Source organism: Cupressus sempervirens, chromosome 2, assembly GCF_028749045.1.
Source record: "Cupressus sempervirens isolate cs-2001-9-10 chromosome 2, ASM2874904v1, whole genome shotgun sequence".
NCBI classification, from domain to species: domain Eukaryota; kingdom Viridiplantae; phylum Streptophyta; class Pinopsida; order Cupressales; family Cupressaceae; genus Cupressus; species Cupressus sempervirens.
The window spans coordinates 250749271-250771870 of NC_143119.1; the positions used below are offsets into that span (position 1 = coordinate 250749271).

At 36.3% G+C, this 22600-nt stretch overlaps 1 protein-coding gene across 1 annotated transcript in view; it reads left to right on the forward strand.

Moving 5' to 3' along the window:
* LOC149571999 (ABC transporter B family member 20-like) overlaps positions 1-22600 on the forward strand; it is a 141672-nt gene that overhangs the window by 19982 nt on the left and 99090 nt on the right. Inside the window, exon 2 of the mRNA XM_089813370.1 lies at positions 17888-18010. Within this exon, the coding sequence (XP_089669496.1) occupies positions 17888-18010 (123 nt within the window). The remainder of the gene's footprint in view (positions 1-17887; positions 18011-22600) is intronic.

The following is a 22600-nucleotide window of genomic DNA, read 5'->3' on the forward strand; positions in this document are numbered from 1 at the left end:
GGTTCATACAAGAACTTAGCCAACTGATTGCAGAATTGTCGGGTAGTGCCCGTGCCTCTACCCACTTTGTTAAATATTTCGTAGCTACCACTATGTATCGGCAGCGCCGAGCCCTACTCACCTTTAGTGGATTGACGAAGTCTAGTCCGCAACGTTCAAACAACTCCTAGGCATGGGATGGGTTTAATGGCATAAAGTCCCTCTTGAGTGGTTTGCCGGCTCTCTGGCATGTATTGCAGCTCAACCGCTATTCCCGTGCATCGTTGTAAAGTGTGGGCCACCATAACCCGACAAGTAGAACCTTTCGTGATGTTGTGTCCTAAGTTGCACGGGTACCTCCCCCCCCCCTCCGGACCACGTACCGGTTCGAACCGGTTCGTGGTTCTGGTCCGGTTCGACCTGGGTTCGTTTTTGGAGGCCTGGTTCAATCTGGTTCGAACCAGGGTTCGAACCAAAGAGAACCACATATAAAATTTCGGACCAGGGTTCAAACCCAGGAGAACCACATATAAATTTTCCACATTACAGCATGTTTTAATTTAATTCATGTTGATACATCTTGGGTCTGGGTTGTTAGGCATTACAATGCCACAGTTTTTTAGTGTTGAGTAATCCCTAGCTGTAAAACACTTTCTATTTGAATCAAAATGCTACTAAATTTGAGACACCCACAAGAGAAGATGCTCAACATGTGGCGACCACCATGACCAATTTCGAGGAATTTCAGGGCCTATTTGAGTAGCAATATGAATTTTTCAAACACTAGACAATAAACAACATTTTATTGGGAAATGTTGCCCTGCAGAAGAAAGTTACGGTCACATGAATATGGTCAGGTGGGGCAGCTACTTACCACATTGTCTATCACTGTTTGGCTGATTATTTCTCCTCTAGGTATATTAAAAATTGTATTAAAGAATATTGAATCTGGGACGTCAGATTGTGTTATCCAAAGGCCTCCATGAATGGTCTTTTTCCAGTTTACTGTTGTTGATCAGTGCTTGGGAGATTGTGCCCAAAGAGATTGAAGAATATTCAACTGGTCAAAGGGATTTACCTTCTGCAAGCTAGATCTAATTAGTTTTTAACCAAGTTCAATCGATTATGTTAATCATAATAAGAGTTTGGTAAATAAATTTATGAAAAGAAGAAATTTTTATTAAAACTTACTGTTGATATGCATAAACTAATCAGATACAGTTATGAATTTTTTAAATGAAAGGGAAGAGATCTAGTCGCTAGGGGTTCCAATGATCGCTGTGGTTTGCTACTATATTGTTTATGCTGTTTTAAAGTTTTTTGTTGTTCAAATGTGTTTATGCTACTATGCTACATTCTAATTCTAACTCATGCTTCGTAAAGATGTATATATATATATATTTAAAATAAATAATTTTTTTTTTACATGTTTTTGTACTAACGAACCCAAACGAACCCAAACCCTTTTTCAAAATTTTGTCGAACCAGCGAACCGGTTCTCGAACCCGAACCCGGAACCGAACCGCGAACCGGCAACTTAGGTTGTGTCGGGTCCCATGTGGCCACCTACCAGACCTTCATGTGCTTCCCTTAGAACACTTTGCACTTCTTCCTCCATTACACATCGCTGTAGTACTTGATTAGGACCCATCTTATAGAGAAGACCATTTATTAGTTGAAAAATCCGGCTTCTTAAAACCAGCTTCCGTTGTTTGCTTGGCGACATCTCTCAAAAATTGAGACGTTGATAGATACTCCCCTATAGATTTGTACCATTCTAGAAGAATGGCAATTCTAAATAAGTGTACATCCGAAAAATCAACATTGACCCCTTCCGACGGCTCCCCAGACCTGATTCGGGAGAGCTGGTCGGCAATGACACGACTCTTCCCGGTTCGCACAATGATGGTGAAGGTGAATTCCTATATAGCAACAACCATCTGCTAATTCTGCCTTGGATGATTGGTTTGTTCACTAGGTACATCAACGCCTGGTGATGTACGTAAAAGGTAAATGGTGTAGCCAATAGTTAATTTCTAAACTTTTGTACCGAGTACACTATTCCAAGAGCCTCCCTTCCAGTGGTGCTATAATTTCTCTTGGCTTTTGACAGTAGCCGATTTGCAAAATACACTAGGTGATTGAGGCCATGGTCACCAATTTGTGCCAACGTTGCACCTATGGCGAAGTTTGATGCGTCCATGTGGACGTGGAACTCCCTATCCCAGTTTGGATAGGCCAATATGGGCGCCCCTAACAATCTATTCTTCAGTTTTGTGAAGGTGGTCTCCTGCTCGGAAGTCCAGATGTATGGTTCTCCTTTCTGTGTCAACTTGTCCAGGGGCAGAGCAATTCGGGCATGGTTCTTTATAAACCGTCTATAGTACCCAATGTGCCTGAGAAAAGACCTAACTCTAGATACCTTCGTTGGGGCTTCCATTTCCACTATCACACTTACTTTATTAGGGTCGGTCTTTAATCCTATCTTGTAAACAATGTGCCCAAGTAGTTTTCCTTGAGGAACCATGAATTGACATTTCTTTGGATTCAATGTTAGCCTTGCGTGTCGACACCTCTCCATACATTCCTGAAGTGCCTTCATGTGGTTGTCTTATCCACTAAAAATGGACCAATCATACAAAAATGCACGGAAGTTGTCTACTGATATTTTGTCGAATATGTGCAAAATGATCCTCTAAAACGTGGCAGGTGTGTTACATAATCTGAAGGGCATTCGATTGTACGCATACACTCCATCCTCCACCACAAAAGTAGTTTTCAGTTTGTCTTCCTTAGTAATGGAGATCTGGTTATAGCCAGAGAATCCATCCATGAAGGAATACATCTTGTGTCCGACCACTTCTTCCAGAATCATGTCGGTGAACGGAATTGGGAAGGGATTTTTTATTGTGACCGCGTCGAGGCACTGCAAGTCTACACATATCCGGATTTGAATCCCGTCCTTCATCGATGTCACAATTGGTGACATCCACTCACTTGTTTGAACTTTGAATATTATGCCGATTGAACTTTGAATATTATGCCGACTTCCAGCATTCATTGTATTTCCTCATCTATGCGAGCTACGTAATTCTTCTTTATTCTGTATGGGCATTTTGGCACAGGTATGGCTGTGGGTACCAACTGTATGCGGTGGACACACATCTCTGGCAGGATTCCTTTTAAATCCTTGTAAGTCCATGTAAATACATCTTTGTACTCCAAAAAGATTTGGAATGTCGCGGTCTTCAGTACCAAGTTTCAGTCGTTTCCCACAAGTATGTTCCTCGGATTCTCTGTGTCTCCAAGATTAGTAACCTCTATGGACAGCTCTTCATATCTTATCTCTTTTCCTTCAAAGCAATGGGTGGGACTCTCATTGATCTTCGCGTTTCCTTCTTTGTATTCCATGAATTGTGGTGGGAATACCTCCTCATCTTTGGGTTCCTTGAAGCCAAGCATGTACGTATGGAAGAGTTCATAGTCTTCCATCTGCTAATGAAAAAGTCCATTCAATGCACTGGTCTTGTCTCTTGAACACTCCTATTCTAAAACGCCTTCGTCATTCGGATCCATTCTTCCTTCATCTCTTCGGTGTTCTCCGTCTGACTCGAACTCTGACAACAATGCCATTTCTTCACTTACCATTTGAGTTCGGAGATCAATCATAAACTTCTGCCCTCCACTTTCCATTGACAATATATTCTTCTAGTTGTGATTTACTTTCGCAGCCACCAACCATCCTCTTCCAAGAATGGCGTCATATCAATTTTTCTTCAAGGGGGTCACTACGAAATCCAACACAAATGGCTACGTCCCAACAATTACTTGTTGAGCCACCAAGGTCCCTAGGGGCTTTATCCCTTGTTGGTTGATGCCGAGTAGGTTGAATGTGGATGGCCACAGGGTAGGCTTTCCCAATTTCCTCCACGTCTCCTCGAAAAGAACATTCACCTCGAACCCACCATCCACGATGGTGTCCGTCATGATGGTTCCAAGCATTCCCATCTCGACCGTCACCGGATGACGACTATTGCTTATTGTCAGCAAAATGGGATTTGTCGTCGACCCTCCTAGTATCGTTGGTTGTCCCTTCATCTCCGACTTGTCCTTAGTTGCAGTATTGCTTGTAATAGGTCTTGAACGCTGATGGGCACCTCCATTTGGAGGATCTGATTGATCAAGTTGTTCTCTCCCTCCAATTGCCGAGGAATAGCATCTTTCATATCCTTCATAGCCTTCATTGCTTTTTCTACGTCTTCCCGTGCCTCTCGTAGCCTTTGCTTCTTCGTGCGGGGGTTAGGATAGGTAGCTCTCTTAACCTGGTTGCGGGTGATAACTAGACCTTTTCCCTCGTCAATGTTAATGAGGTTTACTTGTTTCGGCTAGTTAGCATCTTCGTGGTCCCTTGGACCACACCATTAACATAATGTTTGTGGAGTGTCGTTCTTCGGACACTCTCTGGCAAATTGGCCCCATCATGCCCAGCATTGGATTATGGGCCTTCCCTTGGAATCATATTGTATCCAATTCTTGTTGTCATTCTTGCTCCATCCTCCTCGGTGGTTGTTCCAATAGCTGCCGGATGTGGCATTATTATTGCCTTGGGTCTCATTGTTTGTGCTAGAAGTGGATGGTTGTTCCTATGTGAATAGTAGCTGTTGGCTTCTAGTCTTCATGTTGAACGGACAGTCCTTTGTAGAATGACCTAGGACCTGATAGATATCACACATTACCTTTTTGGGGAACGCTCCCTTTGAATGACCTTTCTCTTTGCAATTCGTACACCAGATTTCTCCTTCCTCCATGCGGCCACTGGTTCCCATCATGGATTCGAATTCCTTTCTTATCCGCTCTAAGTCTTTTTGGAGTGCTTGTACTTTCTTGCTGGGCTCCTCCTCGTTGCCTGCACTGCTTCCCTTGTCAAAGTATTCATCACTTTCGGAGGAGGATGAAGATTTACTTCTCTTCTTCTGCTTCTTCTTCTTCTTTGGTGTTTTGCTTTCACTTTCTGGATTTAGAGCACGATGGTATGCATTGATGTATGATGTGGGCGGAACTATCTTCATTTTTCTTCTCAATGCTCCGTGGAGGCCTTCTACAAACCAATGTTTCTTTAGTTCATCCGTGGGTGGAGTACCCATTCGGCTAAGAAGATCTTTAAGCCTTCGATTGTAGGCTCGAACAATGTGCTTCCACTGTTTACGGTTGTAGATTTCTGCTACAACCTTGTAGTCATCCCAGAGCAGTCGGAATTTTTCTTGGAATTCTTTCTTCAGATCATCCCATGTGGAGATCTTTGCCTTGTCCATGTCAGAGAACCAATCCACTGCCACTCCCCGTAGGCTGGTTGGAAACTGGTTCAACCATTCATCCACCCCTGTGACCAAGTTGGTGGTCCATATTGTTTTACATGTACGAAAATGCCACACGGGATCTTCCATCTTGTCGCTTGTGAACTTCGAGAATTTTTGTTTTTGAGACATTGTGCTTCTTGCCCTTTGATTACCACTAGATCGTGTCGCTGAACTATTTGAAGTTGGTCCTGGCGGGTTACTCTGACCACCGTGTAGTGTCGCTCTGGCACTTCCTTTTGCTCCTGTGTCTTTTGTTGGCCTTGCCTCCTCTCCTACTTCTTCACAGGTTTCCTCTCGTAGTGGTGTACGCGATGAATGTAAAAATTGCTCCTTTGTCTCCTCAAGCACTGCTAATTTATGCTATGTTTCTTTGAGCAACTCCTTGTTGCTCCATCCTCTCCGTTCCGGCGAACTATGGCACCCTTCGTTGGTTCCTGTGAACCCTGCTACGACCACCACACTAGGTGATTCCTCCAACTGCCCCTCAGTTCGTTCCCCAGTGAGTTGTCTTATTCTCTATCGTCGTTTGGCTTCGCCACGCATAGTTTGTAATTTGTTGATTTCTTCCCTCAAATTCCTATTCTTATTTGAAATAGACCATTATGAAACAAAACAAAACAAAACAAAACACTCTTTTATTTATTTACTCTGTATACATAATGTGTCGACTTTTGCTACAATTACAGATTTCTGAGTGCTCTTGACACCACAGTGCAATATCTCATGGTCCAGTTTTCTGATGCCATGTAGCTCTCTCCTCATAGAATTTTTTGAGGGTTTCCTGACGACATTCCTCGTGTCCTACTTCCTCCTTGCGTCTCTTCTGTGCTACGTAGGCTTGGGCGATCAGACGGGGAAGTTGGTCCAAAATCTTTTTCGTGGTTGGACTCGCGTGCATATCATCCCACACATTGTCTGTCGTAACCCCGTTCTCCGCAGCTTCTCTCTGTATGAACGTTTTGAGGCCTACGCGATACAGAATGTGAAAGTTCTGTGCTGTCTTGTGCTTTCCTTCAAAAATTTCTATTTTGTTGTCGTCATTTGTCTTTTGGTTGTCTTGTACTATTCTTCCCATTTATCTTCATCCTTCCTTACTATGAACTTGAACTAGCAATGGTGCCAAATGTTCAGCCCGTAGGTGAACAGGAAAGAAACATATAATCTATGCAAAATAGTGTTCATTTATCAAATGCTTTCTGTACACAACAATGATATTTCATACAATGATAATGATGCCAAAATACATAAGTGTGCATGACATTTATAATGTCCGAAACGATGCCAATGAAACGACACAATTGTGTCCGCACCGGTCACTGTCTAATTACCCCTTTTGTCGGACAACAATTTCAATATCAATATCTTTTCCTGGTGATCTATATCGTTTTTCTTTGTTTTGTAAGTTGTAGCAGCTGTTGACCTTGGCTTGGGAGCATTGCTCCAACATTTTTGTACTTTAGAAATACTATCAAACTATCATGCTCGCTAATTATTTATCTCAATGTATTGTAGAATTGGTTTTCTTTTTAGTAATCAAATAAATATCTTTATGCCAAGTAAAAATTTGGGTATACTACCCTATGCTCATGCGGAAGAAATAATCAGTGTAGTCTAGAATGTTATCACCTTTGAACTTCATAAGGAAATTAGTTATTTAATCCTTCTAAGATATATGTGGTAAGATGTAAGCATTACAACTGAATTTGGCCCTAATTATGAGCCCCCTATGGATAATTGGCAAAATATTCAAATGTGTTGTTACATTAGAATTAGGTCTCCTTTATTGAATATTAGAAGTTACATCACATTATTATTAAATATTATAATATTTCTTTAATATTCATCATAGTTAATCTATAGTTTATTAGGTAGTTTCTATTTTCATCTTTAGTTCATGGTTGTTTCTTTTAGAAATATCATCCTTGTAAATCTATATAAGGAGCTTCAATCTCCACAACATCGATTTACCATTACATGGTAGTAGAGCCAATGGGATTTTTCTTGATTTTGAGAATTTTTTAAACAAAAACATTCATGGCCTCTTTTTTTTTTTTTTTGCAATTTTTAAAATAAAATTTCGTTGTCTTTTGTGAAATTTAAGGGTTCTCAACCTATAATTTGCAAGGGTTTTTAGGGCTACAACAGATTGAGTTTGCTGTGCTGAAAACTTGTGGTGGTTTTTTGTTTGTTGTTTTTTGGAGATCCTTGTGGGTGTCATTTGTTTCATGCGCCTATTTAGGGTGCACGATGTCCTTTTTAATTTTCTCTCGAACTTTGTTTGCACACAATTTGAACCTTTTTTGCATGTGGATTTTTTGTGTTTTTCTTTGTTTAACTTCTATTTCATTGAGTTGCATGTTTGCCCGCATTTTTCATTCTACATATGCCTATTTCCGATGACTTGTTTTCTGCTATTTTGTGCATATTTTTGGTCACCGATGGAGGTTCCTTTTTCATGTGTTCCTTGCTCACGTTTTTCAGCTTCGACATCAAGTTTTGTAGGCTCTTTTGTGGCATATTCTATCTGTTGTTTTCACGATGACCCAATTTTCACTGTCCGTGTAAAGGGTATCATGTGTTTTATTCAAACAAGAGGGGATGATGCCAAAGTTTTTTTTATGATTTGTGTGTTCTACGAGGAAAGATTTGTTTGTCATTTTGGGTTTTCTCCTCAAAATTGAGTAGTTTTTTTAATGATTTGTGTGTTCTACGAGGAAAGATATGTTTGTCATTTTGGGTTTTCTCCTCAAAATTGAGTACATGGGTTCATAATTTTTTCCTTGAAAATTATCTGGTGGGTTTATTATATTTTTCCTCAAAAATTATTTGTTGGGTTTTACCCTTTTTTACTCAAAAACAATGTTTTGTATTCTCTAATCTGTGCCCTGGACTTTGTTGTCTGGTTTTGATTGTTTTTTCACCTCAAAAATAACCGTGATATTGTTATCAGGATTTAACTGTGTAGTTTTTGAGTCAAACTCATTGGCCCATGTTTCATGAGTAGTCATTCAATACGAATCCATCTCTTATGAATAGTGATTCAATATGAATCCATCTCTCATGAGAATAAATGGAACACTTAGCACTCATTGGATCTAGGTGATGCTCACAGAGGTGAAGCATTGGGACTTCCTGGGAGGTCACCCATCCTAGTTTTACTCTAGCTTGAGCACGCTTAACTACAAAGTTATATCCTACTTTAAAAAAATCATGTCTAGTTTTTCTGATTTTTCTCCTTAAAAAGTCATGGCTTTTTGTAGTTTGTTTTGGGGCATTATGCTTATATGCAAAGTTTGTTTCTTGCAAAGTTGTGCTAGTTGTTCTTAGTGTTAATAAAGTATAATATCTCCAGTGAAGAGAGGCTCCATTATCCAACATCATGTTGGATGGTTTTTGATGATTTTTTGTGATATTTTTTGTTGATTCTAGGAGCGTTAGTGGCAGTCTCATCTTAGTGGCAGACTCTTGTCTCTTTTTGCAAAGCTTTCTGAAGAAGGGGGTACCCTTCTCTGTTATTTTATAAACGGATTTTGGCTTCTTGGTCATTGACATTTTGCTGATCTATGGAGGATTGCAACATCAGTAGAATGTTTTGAAGAATTTGTGACCGAAAGACAACAGTTAGATGATGACCAATTGAGGGTATTAGAATATTATGACGTTTCTTTATGGTCATCTTAGTTAATCTTTTGTTTAATAGATAGTCATCGTAGTTAATCCTTACTTTATTAGGTAGTTTCTATTTTCTTCTTTACTTCATGATTGTTTCATTTAGAAACATCATCGTTGTAAATATGAGCAAAAGGTATTACCCCATGGTAGAAATACATATGACATTGTATTGCAGTAATGATTGTGGTAAGAGTGATCCTTTGAAGTATGAATAACCAGTTCTGAATAATCTGGCTCGAGAGATAATGACTTGCTGAAGCTTTCGCATCAATTTGAAGACTTTGAGAATAAAATGCATTAGCTCATAATAGAAACAAAGTTGACAATTGTCTGTGTTGGAATGATGATTGTGGTAAGAATAATCGTTTACAATATGAATTGTCCTCTATAGTAAGAACAGTGACTGTACAATTGTTGTTACGTACAAAAGAAAACAAACATGAAAGAAAATAGGTTTGGTTGAAGCAAGGTGCTTCTACAATGTACATGCTCTTGTATTAGACACCTTAGGCAATTAAAAGTGATCGTCACTTTGAGACAACCAAACGAAAACCAAAACATTTCACATGCAGGTTCTTCAATCAGTCTCTTTTCCATTTCTTGAAAAAACTCTTCCCAATTCTTCTATCCAATATCTCTTCATTTACTTAAGGTTGTTTCCCTGGTGCTTGTTTTTTACAAATTATTTTGTGCTTTTTAATTCCTTTTTGCCCTCATGATACCCTTAGATAAACTAAAAACCTTGAAGCATTATTAATTAGAATCAAACTTCTTTATGTTGAGTAGCATGGATTGGTTTCTACAAATGTAATTATACTACCATTGTTATAGTTATGTTCCAATTGTAGATCCCAATCTCTTATAAATATATTAACAATATAAATCACAATATAACACACACACACACACACACACACACACACACACACACACACATATATATATAGTATAATTATAATATTATATATATATGATATATTATATCAACATTGTATTTTATGATTAAATCAATCCCACTGTAGCTATAATCATAACACTCCCTCTTAGCTAGGGAGGATTTGTTATGGAACACATTATGCTCTCAAGCATATAGAGATATATCATCTCAATGTGATATTCCTAGAATGACATATTCAAGGATATCAAACACAGACACAATCACACACATTAACATATATTACATATGGAATTTGCTCAATTCACTATGAGGCTAAATTTCTCAACACTCCCTCTTTAGCAAAGAGTTAAAGCAATTATAATACAAGATTTGAACACCACCTTAAGTGTGGTCTATGATAGATTTAAGTTATGGTGTCCGGCAAGATCCAGCTCGAAGAACCATAACAAATTGATTTTCATGGTGTCCGGCGAAATTTGGCCCGAAGGACCATGATGAGTTGATTATCAAGGTGTTTGACAAAATCCGGCTCGAAGAACCATGATTAGTTGGTTATCAAGGTGTCTGGCAAAATCTGGCCCAAAGAACCATGATAACACTTGCTCCTCCAACATGTTTAGGTGCTACAAGTTAATATAGCGTATCTAGGAGATAGATCAAACCATTGATAAGTTCGTCACCTTAAAATGGTTGCCTTCTAGTTGATATGTTAGTTGTCATGACTTCCAACACTCTGGGACAACTTATGAGTTTGTCATGATAATAGGTCTACTATTTATAAGATCGTCACCTTACAATGGTTACCTTTTGTTTATATATGTCAATGAAAGATTGTCACTTTTCATTACATATCATATGTGAAATAGTAACCATCATGAGCCTAGTCAAAGGGTGGTACAAAGGCTTTCACCTTAATTTTGTCTCATAGAGAAGAATGCATTACAAAGAGTTTCACTTAGAACTTCTCCTCATAGAGAAGATATCATTCACAAAGGATTGCACCTCAAAAAATTCTCCCTTTGAACATCGATCTTGTGAAGTTGGGTCCTCTAGTTACTCCCTTAGAGCTCTCTTCACCTAAGGATGCGTGTCGAACTCCCTCTGAATTTGATTTCCATCTTCCAACTTTCTAGTGACAAGTTGTTACTTCCTCATGATATACATAGGATTAGGCCCATCAAAATCATGCAGTCACACGCATTTCTAGATTCCCTCCGAGTATCAATCTTCTAAGCTCCTACGTTGCTTTTAGAAGAAGTGTCATACTCCCTCTTAATGTAGAAGAATCTCATAATCTCAATCATCCAAGATGTTCTCTTCAAGAGCCTCATTTTATCCAGCTTGATCATCAGGGTCTTTGTAGCTATTATCATTAGATTGAGTCTGCACAATATTAGGTAGCACATATAAAGTACCAACCTACTTTTCCTATAAGAATATCCTCAAACATAAAGGAAAAGGTTAAGGCAAATAACTCTTATAGTATGTATAGAATTACAAATAAGAAAGAGACTACAAAGAGTAGATAAATGTAAAAGATAAGAATACTTATCTGCACATGAAGATTCATAAATTGTCTTTTTAGATTGTTTGAGCACATGAAGGTTTAGAAATTGTCTTTTAGATCATTTGAGAATGGAACTTCTCCCCTCTAAATAATCTTTCAAGTGGGAATGGAACATTGACTATTATTCCCCCCACAATGTAAAATTTCCACTCATTATTATATTGTTGAACAATTTTGCATCATATTCAAGTATGTCAAATTTCTTATTTATTTTGTCAATGCCAGTAGATCACTGCAAACTCTATTCATAGTTTTCTTGCTAATAGAATATGATTACTCTTTTGATCACGCTTGCCTTGAATGATGACATATGGCAAATCAATTATTCATTATCATCAGAGATTGCTTTAAATGTAGATATCTATGTACACAAAATTAGTCACCAAGATTACCTAGATTTCCTAATGGTTTATAAGAATGACTTGGATTGTCTCTTGATTAATTTAACTTTGCACGATAAAATTTGTATCTTTGAATAATTTACTACACATCTTCCATTTTTTTGTTTTTCTCCTTCTGTAAAGAGAGGATTTCTTCTAAAAAATGCATTCTTCTAAAGAAATGTATCCTTCCATTATGGATAACTTCTTATATGCCTCTCACTCTATATTGTTGGTCTTGCCTTATGTAACAAACAACAGTCTTCATAACTGCAAATTATTCCATGAATATCAATAACAGCCTTTAACACGGTCCGAGTTTCTCATAGCCAACATGAGAGTTTGCGCACCATTGCTGCATTTGCTAATATATTATTGTGGTCTTCTATTTAAAATAATCTCTGCCTATGGAATTTCGTAATCTCTCTTGGCAAAACATTATCCATCAGGATCACATGATTCCTATCTCAGCTGCATTAATTTCATTATGAAGTTACCAAAGTTTATAACATTAGATACATGCCACTATAGCTTCTTATCCACTACCCAAAGCCTTTGTAACAAGTGCAAATCTTTCAATGAGCAGATTCAGTTGCTCACAGGAAACATGCATATTATATTCTTACACGAAAGGAATATATCCAGGTCACATGATTTCCAACTAATACCAACTCATCGCTCTGGAATTGACTAATGATGTACTCACTGTTTCAAAGTTAACAACCGCTTGCATTTATATGAAAGTTTCCAACCCTTCTCACTGCTCCATTGTATGTGTACATCTGCAAACAATGTACATAATAAAACCATGCTTTCTTGGAGCATTTTCAGTGGTTCTTGTGCCTATTTGAGGACAAGAACAGGAACATGTTCAACATAAGACATGTTGAACAGAAGATTCCGATTCTATCAGTCTACAAACAATTACGAAGTCAAATTTGATGTAATGGGTGGAAGTACATTCACTTAATTTCCCCAACATGTCACATCAGTAAGAATCATACCATGTTTTTAGGGAATCCTCACTGATGGATTCATGAACACAATATTTCTTATTATTATTCACATCTTAACCTGAGTCTTCGTGAGTCAATCTCAGAACTCAATTTGAATCTTATATTAGAATGGAATCTTCATATTGACAGAGCAGATGTTTCCATCTGCAAGCATTCTCCTTATTTTCTTCGTTGTGTCTAATGGATTGTAATATGATAAAGAGATGTCACTGTTATGATAGTATTCTTACATCGATGAAGACTTCAGTAGAATCAAGCTTCCAATAATCATTATTGGTTACTCCCTTGTTATCTGCCTGATGCCCCTTTCTCCCTTAACGAATTGCCTTCATTCTATTCATCATGTATCCTGCAACTAATACCAGTCAAGTTGCATAGAATCAGCATAGAATGATTTGTCAATTCCTTTTGGTGTATCGGGTACCACGTGTACTATTTTTTCGAAGGTCACTTTATATCTCTTCATCTGATTATTCTTTATTTCTGGTTGATGTTAGGGTGACTGAAGTATGTGCTCAGTCACTCTCAGCTAATTCTTGTGAGTGGTCCCCTCAAATGTATATGATCGTTTCCTTTTAATTAGTAAATTGCCTCATGAGGTGTCTCCCTCTTCTCACCATGTATTGGTGTAGGATGTCCCCGTTAGTTTGTGGATAGTTTATAAATATAAATCAAATCTCCTGCTATCCTTGATGACGTGGTACGTGAGATGTTTGGATTGTTGTTATCTCACGAATTGATGATTAGCCTAAGCCCTTTTTAAAGGTATTTTCTTCTGAAACTGCCAACTAAAATGATTGGTTAATTACTTTGTCTTGTACACCTATTGCATTGATAGGATGACGTACATTCTCTTTTCACTCCTCTTGTTTGCTTCATTGTTAATTCTTCCAGTTGTTTGAAAATGTTACTTGTGAAGTCATTCCACATACACGTAACAAGACTCACGCCAAGGTATAATGTAAATCCAGGAAGAATATCAGAAGATGCACCTAATGCTAAGAAATAATCAGAATCTCATATTTGTTATTTGTTTTCAGCCTCTCCCTTGAAATCTAGTACATCTCTTATATGGGTCCTAAGATTGGTGGTGCATAAGGAGTTGGGAAGATTCACATGAATTATCCACAAGAATGAGCCACGCTTTACAATCTTTAAAACCTGCACTAATCTTATGGCTCTTAAGATTTTGGTCACATGCAGTAGCCCTCTAACGACTCCTGCGTAATTGGAAACTGTGGGACCTTTTCAATTCTGCGGAAATAAGCTTATTACTTTCGATCCACAATTACGTGTAGGCATGTATAAAACTTTATGGACCAAGATTATGCCAATCCCCTTAGTCAATGAATCAAACCGCTTTAGTGAATATTTCATCAGATGAGGCACTGATGGATTATTTTGCAACGATCTCTGATGATAATATTTTCTCTCATATCTCCTATAAGACTAAGTTTCTTCCTATTTGATGTTTTCCATGCTTCCATGTTGGTATTGCTTTCTTCCTTACATTTGCAGCTTGACTCTGATACCATGTTGAGTAGCATGGATCGGTTTTTGCAAATGTAATTATACTGCCATTGTTATAGGTATGTTCCAAATGCAGATCCCAATCTCTTATAAATATAAGTATAGGATACATGTCTCATGAAAAGACCTGTCTCTATGATTAATCATTATTAGTTAATAAATATTAACAATATAAATCACAATATAATATATGTATAATATTTTATATATATATGTATATATATAATACAGTTTATAATATTATAAATTTATATATATTTAATATTATATATATATATATGTATATGTATATGTAGTATGATTATAATATTATATGTATACAATATATTATATCAACATTGTATCTTATGATTAAATCAATCCGACTATAGCTATAATCTTAACACTTTATGATCTTGTGTGGCACAATTGTTTTCATCTTATGTTTGTTGCACGTGTCTTGTGGAAACCTCTCATTTCTCAAATATTTGATTACCTCGTCTCCAACTTCAGACTCCTTATGTCGCCTTTTCTTGTCAGCCATCTCCTTGTACTTAGTATTTAATTTTCTGTAACTCTTTTCTTTCCTTTTCATGCAATACCATTATATAACCTGCTGATTCTTTTGCCTTCAACTCTCACCATTTTCATTTCTAATATCTCTTAGCTCTGATACATATATCGGATTCTTGCGACATGCTATCTCAAATGGTGTTTCTTCTTGCACTCCTATTTATTGATTTTTTTTTTTTGCAAGTGCTTCTTGTGCTAATAACCTTAACAAGTTTCCTAAACTTGTATTCCCTATTTTGTTTGTTTATTAGTTTGTGTATGATATTCTAAATTAAATTTCAACTCTGTTTTCATTTTCTTCCACAGTTCCTTTTAAAAGTAACCAACAAATTTGGTATCCCAATCAGAAATTATGATGTTTGGCAAACCGTGCAATTTTACTATCTCCTTGATAAATAAATCAGCTGCATGTATTCCATTATTAGTTTTTAAATTTTTTTGCATGCTCCGAAATGTGCCATTCTACAAATAAATGAAGTGCAATTTATATTATATTATGGCCTCTCTGTGTTCTTGCCAACCCAAAACAAAATCTATGTTTATATCATCCCAAGGTTTCTCTAGAATTGACAATGGTCAATATAATCCAAAATTTTGACTAGTGGTTAATTTTTGCAATTGTAAACATAGGTTGTCAAATCCTTGTACATTTGTGACCAATAATAGCTCTCACTCACCATTTGTACTGTCTTATCAACTCCAAAATGACCTGTTTATCCTCTGTTACGCTTATATAATCCAGTCACTTAGTTCTATCCATACAGGCTAATTCTTTACATGACTTACATGCTTCAGCACAATTATCCTAGTACAAACCCTTCATTCTTCAAATCCAACCTGTTCAACTCTAATTTCAATCAACAAATTATCTCCTCAGTGGATCAACATCTCTATTTGACTTACCAGTTCTATGCTTCAATATAGAAGAAATAAATTTGTATAAACTTAATCTGTTTTATATGTTTATTGTTCAACTTGCCTTGGCTGATCAAATACTGCAATGTTGATCATCTATGTACAATACGACACCTTGAGCAACAAATAAACCCTCCATTTCTTCACAATATTGCACCAATTGCATTATCACTTGACTCACAATCAACTTGAAATACCTTAACCAAGTTTGGTAAAGGTAACAGTAACACTATATGTCTACCAAACTTCATTGGCCTGCTCCTATAATCCACCTAAACTTTCATTTATCTTCTCTCATTATCCTGGTAATTGGCTCACATATATTGCATCATTTTTAATGCTTTTCCAACAGAAACTATTTAATCCATGCAAATATTTTTCCTTTTGAAATACTTATTGATGTAATCCAATAACATATTTCTTCGACTTTTGCTGGATCCATTTTCAAACCTTCTATTGAAATTGCAAATATATAATTTCTTCTTTCATCAAGTTATATTTCTTGTTCATTACTACTTTTCTTATCTCAATCTCAGTAATATTAATCTAATATGTTCTAGATGCTCTTCCTTAGTCCAACAGAAAATTAGAATATTATCCAAGTAAATACAAACTTGTCAAAAAATGCCTGTCTTCAAATCCATTTTGCTAAAAACATTTGTTTCAGCAAAAGAATCCATCAAATCATCTATACTTAGCAAAGCAAACCTACACCTTACCGGGATCTTATTAATAGCTCTTTAATTTGTACATGATCTTAATTCTCCTCTTTTCTTTGGTGATAGTGTAATTGGTACCACACAAGGACCCAAATTTTCTTCTATCGTAGATTTTTGAACAACTCCAATATTTGTTTATTCAACTCTTATTTTTTTGTTGGCATCATCCTATATGTAACTTTATTTGGCAAACTTACTCCTAGAATCAAATTGTTATGATGATTACTGCTCTTAGTTCATTTGGCATATCATCACACACCATGTCATTGTATTTTTTTTAGCAACATTCAAAATCATGTTTATGCCTCTCTTCTTTTATCTACTCCATCACCCTAGGTCCTCCCAAGCACTCCTGAGTATGTTGCAAAGCGTACTTGGATGAAGTTACATTTTCTTGTGACGGTTCTATTTGAAACCTTGGGGGCCTGTACCAAAACTTGGATTGGTCATGGAATAAACCCAGCTCTAGGCATAAAGTTGAGTTAATTGGTGATATAGCATTTGTTTATAAAGAAAGCATTGAAGCTTCTTTGGTTTGGTATGAATGAGAGATGCATTGCAAAGTGACTTTTGAGATCATTATTGTTAACCAATTACATAGTATACGATTCTGTACAAAGGTGTTCTTTGTGAGCTAGGTGTTGTATTTCTATGATTCAATTTTGTCCAACAGTTATGTATTTTTAATTAAAAGGTATAGAGGTTTATTTGTTTGGTACCTTGGAAGATCACAGGCTCAGTTTTTTTAAAGTAAAAAGGTATCGAGTCTTATTTGGTTTTGTATGTTTGAGAAGGTGCTTTTGAGATTTGTAATTAAAGTGGACAGAACAGAGATTCCTGGCGAATGATTTGTGTTTTTATTACTTAATTGTAGTAGGTTATAGTTTAGGCTTTTAAGTTTTGACAATTTTAATGTCTTGTGGTATATGCATCTTTTGTGTGTATGTTGTAGATTATGTGTTTATGATTTCTTACCAAATTGTATCAAATCTTTGTGTTTCTTGGGGAAAATTGTAGGTTATGCTTTTGATAGTTCTAGCTTAATTGGTGGGAGACAATTTAAATCTAGGTGCTTGCTATGTGTTACTTGTGGTAGATTGTGCTTTTGATATGATGAATGTATTTTGAAGGATACAACTCTATACTAAATTATTTTGTTTATTGTGGGCTAGTTGCAACAAATAATGCTTTCAAGAGTTTGAATGTAATTTAGTAGAATACACTTTTGGTTTCATAATTTTTTTTCAAGCTAGTTCTATTAAATATATTTTTATAACCTTGTTATGATTTGATTTTCCACAGGCCGCTGCTGCACATGGTGCTGCTCTAGTTGTTTATCTTCACTTTTTTGGAAAGATCATTGATTTGTTCACTTTTCTCGGCCCTCCCTTTGGAAGACATGAAGTGTATCATGATTTTACTAAGGTCTTTGTCTTCTACAATCCATATGAAACTCTTTTTTCCCCTCTATTTTCATTGCAATTCAAAGTAATATGTTGCATTACACTACGTCTATAGCTGACATAAATTTATATCTGAATGCTTGTATGTACATATCAAATATCTTATAATGAAATTTAAAGTTACAACCTACCTACCCAATTTAACTTTATTCTATCAATCAGTTCCAGCTATCATACTCGTGTATGGATTTAATTGAAAAATCAATATAGATAAACTGCCCTCTTAAATGTCTTTATCATTTCTTCCTTGCTTAAAGAAAATTGACAATTGTATCCAATTTCTACAAATAAATCAGAAGCATTGTGTCGCTGTCAAGATGATCTAGGACAAAATGGGATCTGGCAGGATATGCACTTCATGCAAAACCATAAACAGGGACAATGGACTTGATGGATACAATCGGAATGTAGACAGAAAATTGTCATATGAAGATCAAAGTTCTAGAAATTGATGTTTTACATGGTGGATCTCTGTATCAAAAGAGATGTTATTAGCTGGCAAGAGTGTTGAATCTTGTGATAGAAGTGAATTATAGTAGTTGTTGAAAGCACATTTTTTGGTTTGTCCTCATTGTTCAAGAAGGAAATAAACAGAGGCAAGGACACAAGGGGAGAGGATGCCTATCCCTAGAATGTGGAGAGTTCAAGTTAGAGTTTTGACTTAGTTCCCTTAGGATCAGGAGCCATTGTTAATTGAGGAAGCAAATGATATTGCAGTTCATAATCAGATCGTTGAATTTCAAACTCTAGTCTGAGGAAGAAGAATGGATATTGTAGTTTGAGGGATAGGAAGAGATTCAACATGGTGTAGATGGCTTTGCCCTATGGATTCAATCATTGGAAGAAGTATAGCGGTCAAAACAATATCTTCCTCACAGGCCATGTGGCAATCTGGGGAGTGCACAACGTTTCATTACCCATTTCCTTGATGCTTGTAGGAAGTGAAGCAACAATGAGGTTGTGTAAATGAAGTCAAGTCATGAGGTTGCCCCTATTGTTTAAAACTTTAATCAACAGGAAAATGCTCATTATTTGCTTCACAAGATGGATTTGAAATGCATTTTGTTGTCCATATGATCATGTAGCTCTTGGTTAAGTAATTCGGGTTAGCTTTGAGTGCTTGTTGAACTATTCATCACAACTGAGAGATCAGATCGACAGAAAATTGGTCCGCAGAAAATTTGCCAGAAATTCTACTAGACTTCTAAAAACAGAGGATTGAACTGTAAGAAATTTGGGGTGCCAAAATGTACAATTGTTGCATTAAAAGATTAAGAGTGGAGCTAAGAATGGAATCAGTATGCAAACAAAAAGAAAATTTCAAATTGGAAAGGGGTTGATCATTAGCCTCTTGGACCATCTGGTATCACTCTATTTCTAAATATCTTTTTATCATTATGTAAGAGAAGAATGCAATATAAGTTAAAATTCTTACTTTCTATCTAATGATTTTAGTCTTCAATAATTCCTGTCCACGTTTCAATTTGTTTTTTATCCACCCTTTCCAACTATTCTACTTGTATTACTATAAATCATTATGTTTATAATACCATCTATATTAGATGTCCCTATCAAAGGTGTAGTGGAGGAAGACTATCATAAATTTTCTTGTGGGAGTTTTTAAGCATCTTTGCTGTTTGGAAAGGTTTGCAGTAAGATAGTCCAATGAGAATATAAATTTGGTTGTGCTGCTACAGTGTTATTTGATTTTCAGTTTTTCATCTCGTCTAAAATCTTTCTAAAATTCAGTTAGGTTCTATCTATATACATGTTAGCAATGAATGTTCGCTAGTTTCTCCATTTTTTGAATAATCCCGAGTTGTGAATAACACAATGGTTTCACACAATAGTCTCACATAGGATGCCAGGGCTCCAGGCGTTGCTACGAAAATATGGAATCATTAGCAGTAAGACAGTTCCATGAAAACTAAAAAACTCAGCTACCTGCTACATTTTTATTTATTTAATTGAGATTTTAAAGAAAAATGATGGTTCTGAAATGCACGATTTTGTAAACAATCTCCCTCAGGTTTACCTCTGTGGTCTCATTGATGTGGGTTAGGCCTATCATAATTTCCAATTGGTACTGTGAAGAAAAAGTTTGAACAATTTGCAGCAAAACTGTACCAGGAACACTTGAAGTTTAAGGTTCTGCTATAGTATCTTAAATATCTAATACTGCCATGTTGCAGAGTTTTTATAAAACTTAATCCAGTATAGACAGGCTGTGGTTTGGACTTCTGCAGTCAGTTTAATTTAGATTTATTAATTCACGTGGGATTTTGATTTCTGTATATTAAGTCTTTTCTATGATGGTCAATTTCCATTGTGCGTATCTTTTATGTATATTGTTTAAACTTTGTACCCATGAGGCTCTGTTCTCATGATCAGTGTGGTTGTAAAGAGGTCTTGACCATTTTATTCCAACCACTCTAGGAGGCATTTTACTAGAATTGGACTTGGCCAATTACTCCCAACATCATTGCTTTCCCAGAAGTCCAAGATTTGTGAAGTGTCTCTTTAATATCCAACATACATGTAAACTTATTGGAAAAAGTCAAATGCCTTGTCAGTGGAAATGAATGAGATGCCCAAAGATGAAAACAACTATAATTTTATAGATGGGTTAATCTCCAATTTCGTATATTTGTTCATTATTTAAAAATTAAATCTGAATAAGCTGCAAATGGTCTGAAAACTAGGAATTTCTATTAAGATAGATACAACACACAAAAATTAGAGCAATATTTGAATCAAATTACTGCAATGTGGGTATTTGAATTTGAACCCCTCTTTGTATGAATGCACTGTTTGACCACTTGAACACAACACAAGACTTCTCTAGAGTGCTTTTAAACTGTTCTAATATTAATATAGACACTTCAATTGAGTGACTTTGTGATGTCCCCTTTTTGAAATGGAATTTAATAATAAATAATAATGGTAATAAAATTAAAATTAATAAACAAATAAAGAAATAACAATAAAGTATAATATAATGTAATCTCAATTTTGTGAAGTATCTAGAAGAGACAAAATCACAGAAGAATAGTGATAATGCTGAGGAATTTCTATAAATATATGAGGAAGATCTATACGATTGTTCACTCAAAGATATAGACTAACAACATGCGCATCTTTGGCATTAAGAAGTGTCGTATTGCATAGAAGACCTCACAAAAACAGTTTCTTCTCTGATGCCACTACCAAAGTTAAGACATGATCATTGCATTGATAAGAATGATACAAAACAATGGCGTTTCTCAGACTATCTTATTGGCAGTAATTGAAATACAATGGAAGTTGAGGGTAGGTGACTACCTTATGACAAGTGAAAATGTTAGAATGTGAAGTTGATGCTATTCTTGCTGTTGTGATTGATGTCAACATTGTTACATCTTTGTGGTGTTTCGGTTGATATGCTCTGATAGATCTGGTGTATCATTTGTACGTTGGACAATGTGTACTGACAGTTTGTGCAGCGGTTGATGAGTTTGCTAATGATTGTGCTTTAAATGCTTTATCTTTATTTGTTGTGGAGATGGATCTACTTGGCGCTGACAGATCTATTTGGCGTGCAACATGTGCTGGATTGTTTTTTTGTTTATTCCTAGGTGAAGCATGTTATTTGTGTTTTGGTCCTAGTTATTGACTTGCCTCGTGTTCATTGTAACTGCTGGCATTGAAGATTGGTTGATGGCGTAGCATGCTGAAGTGGTCAAATCTGTTTAGGCTAATTTTTTGGTTGAGGTGGTCCATGTCTCATTTCTTTCTCCATTGCATGAATGTCTTGGTGTGACCTACTTCAAATCTGTTTAGGCCGACAAATTTGAGGGCAAAATGCAGTATAAATAGAGTGGAATATTTCATTTGTTGGTGTAGAATGTGTTGCAGAGTACCTGTGACAGTATAGTGGTATGCAATCACTAATATAGAAGACTGCTTATGAAGTTTGGCAAAAGTGCGACTTGGAGAAATATAGAGACAAAGTATGTGTTCTCTTAGAATGGCTTGCAGACACCTGATCAAGTCAAAACATTGGAGGAGATTAAGAAGGCAAGGTATGCGATCACTAATATGTCTTTGAAGATTGCTTATGCAGTTTGGAAAAAGCTAAAGGAGATCTATGAAGGAAATGATAGGGTAAAGTTATCTAAGAAATTGATTGCTAAGAAGCATTAGGAGAATCAGAGAATGGAAGATGGTGAAGACATTTAGAGTTACTTTTATAGACTTGAGAGCACTGTGAATGAGTTTAAGTACCAAGGTGGCACCATTACCGATGAGGATTTCATGGAAAAGATCTTGATGACACTGGCTGATAGTTACAATGACAAGATCTCAACTATTGAGGAGGTTTATGATCAGAAAAAGTTTACCAAGGAACAATTGTTTGACACTTTGAGAGCATCTGAACTCAGGAAGTTTGGTAGAGACAAAGGCAGATCTGAGATAACTTTCAAGGCAACTAAATTTGAATATGAACAAGATGGTGGTGATGTAGAAGAGCTAGAAGCTAACTTTCTAAGAAGACTGAAGAAAGATATTGACA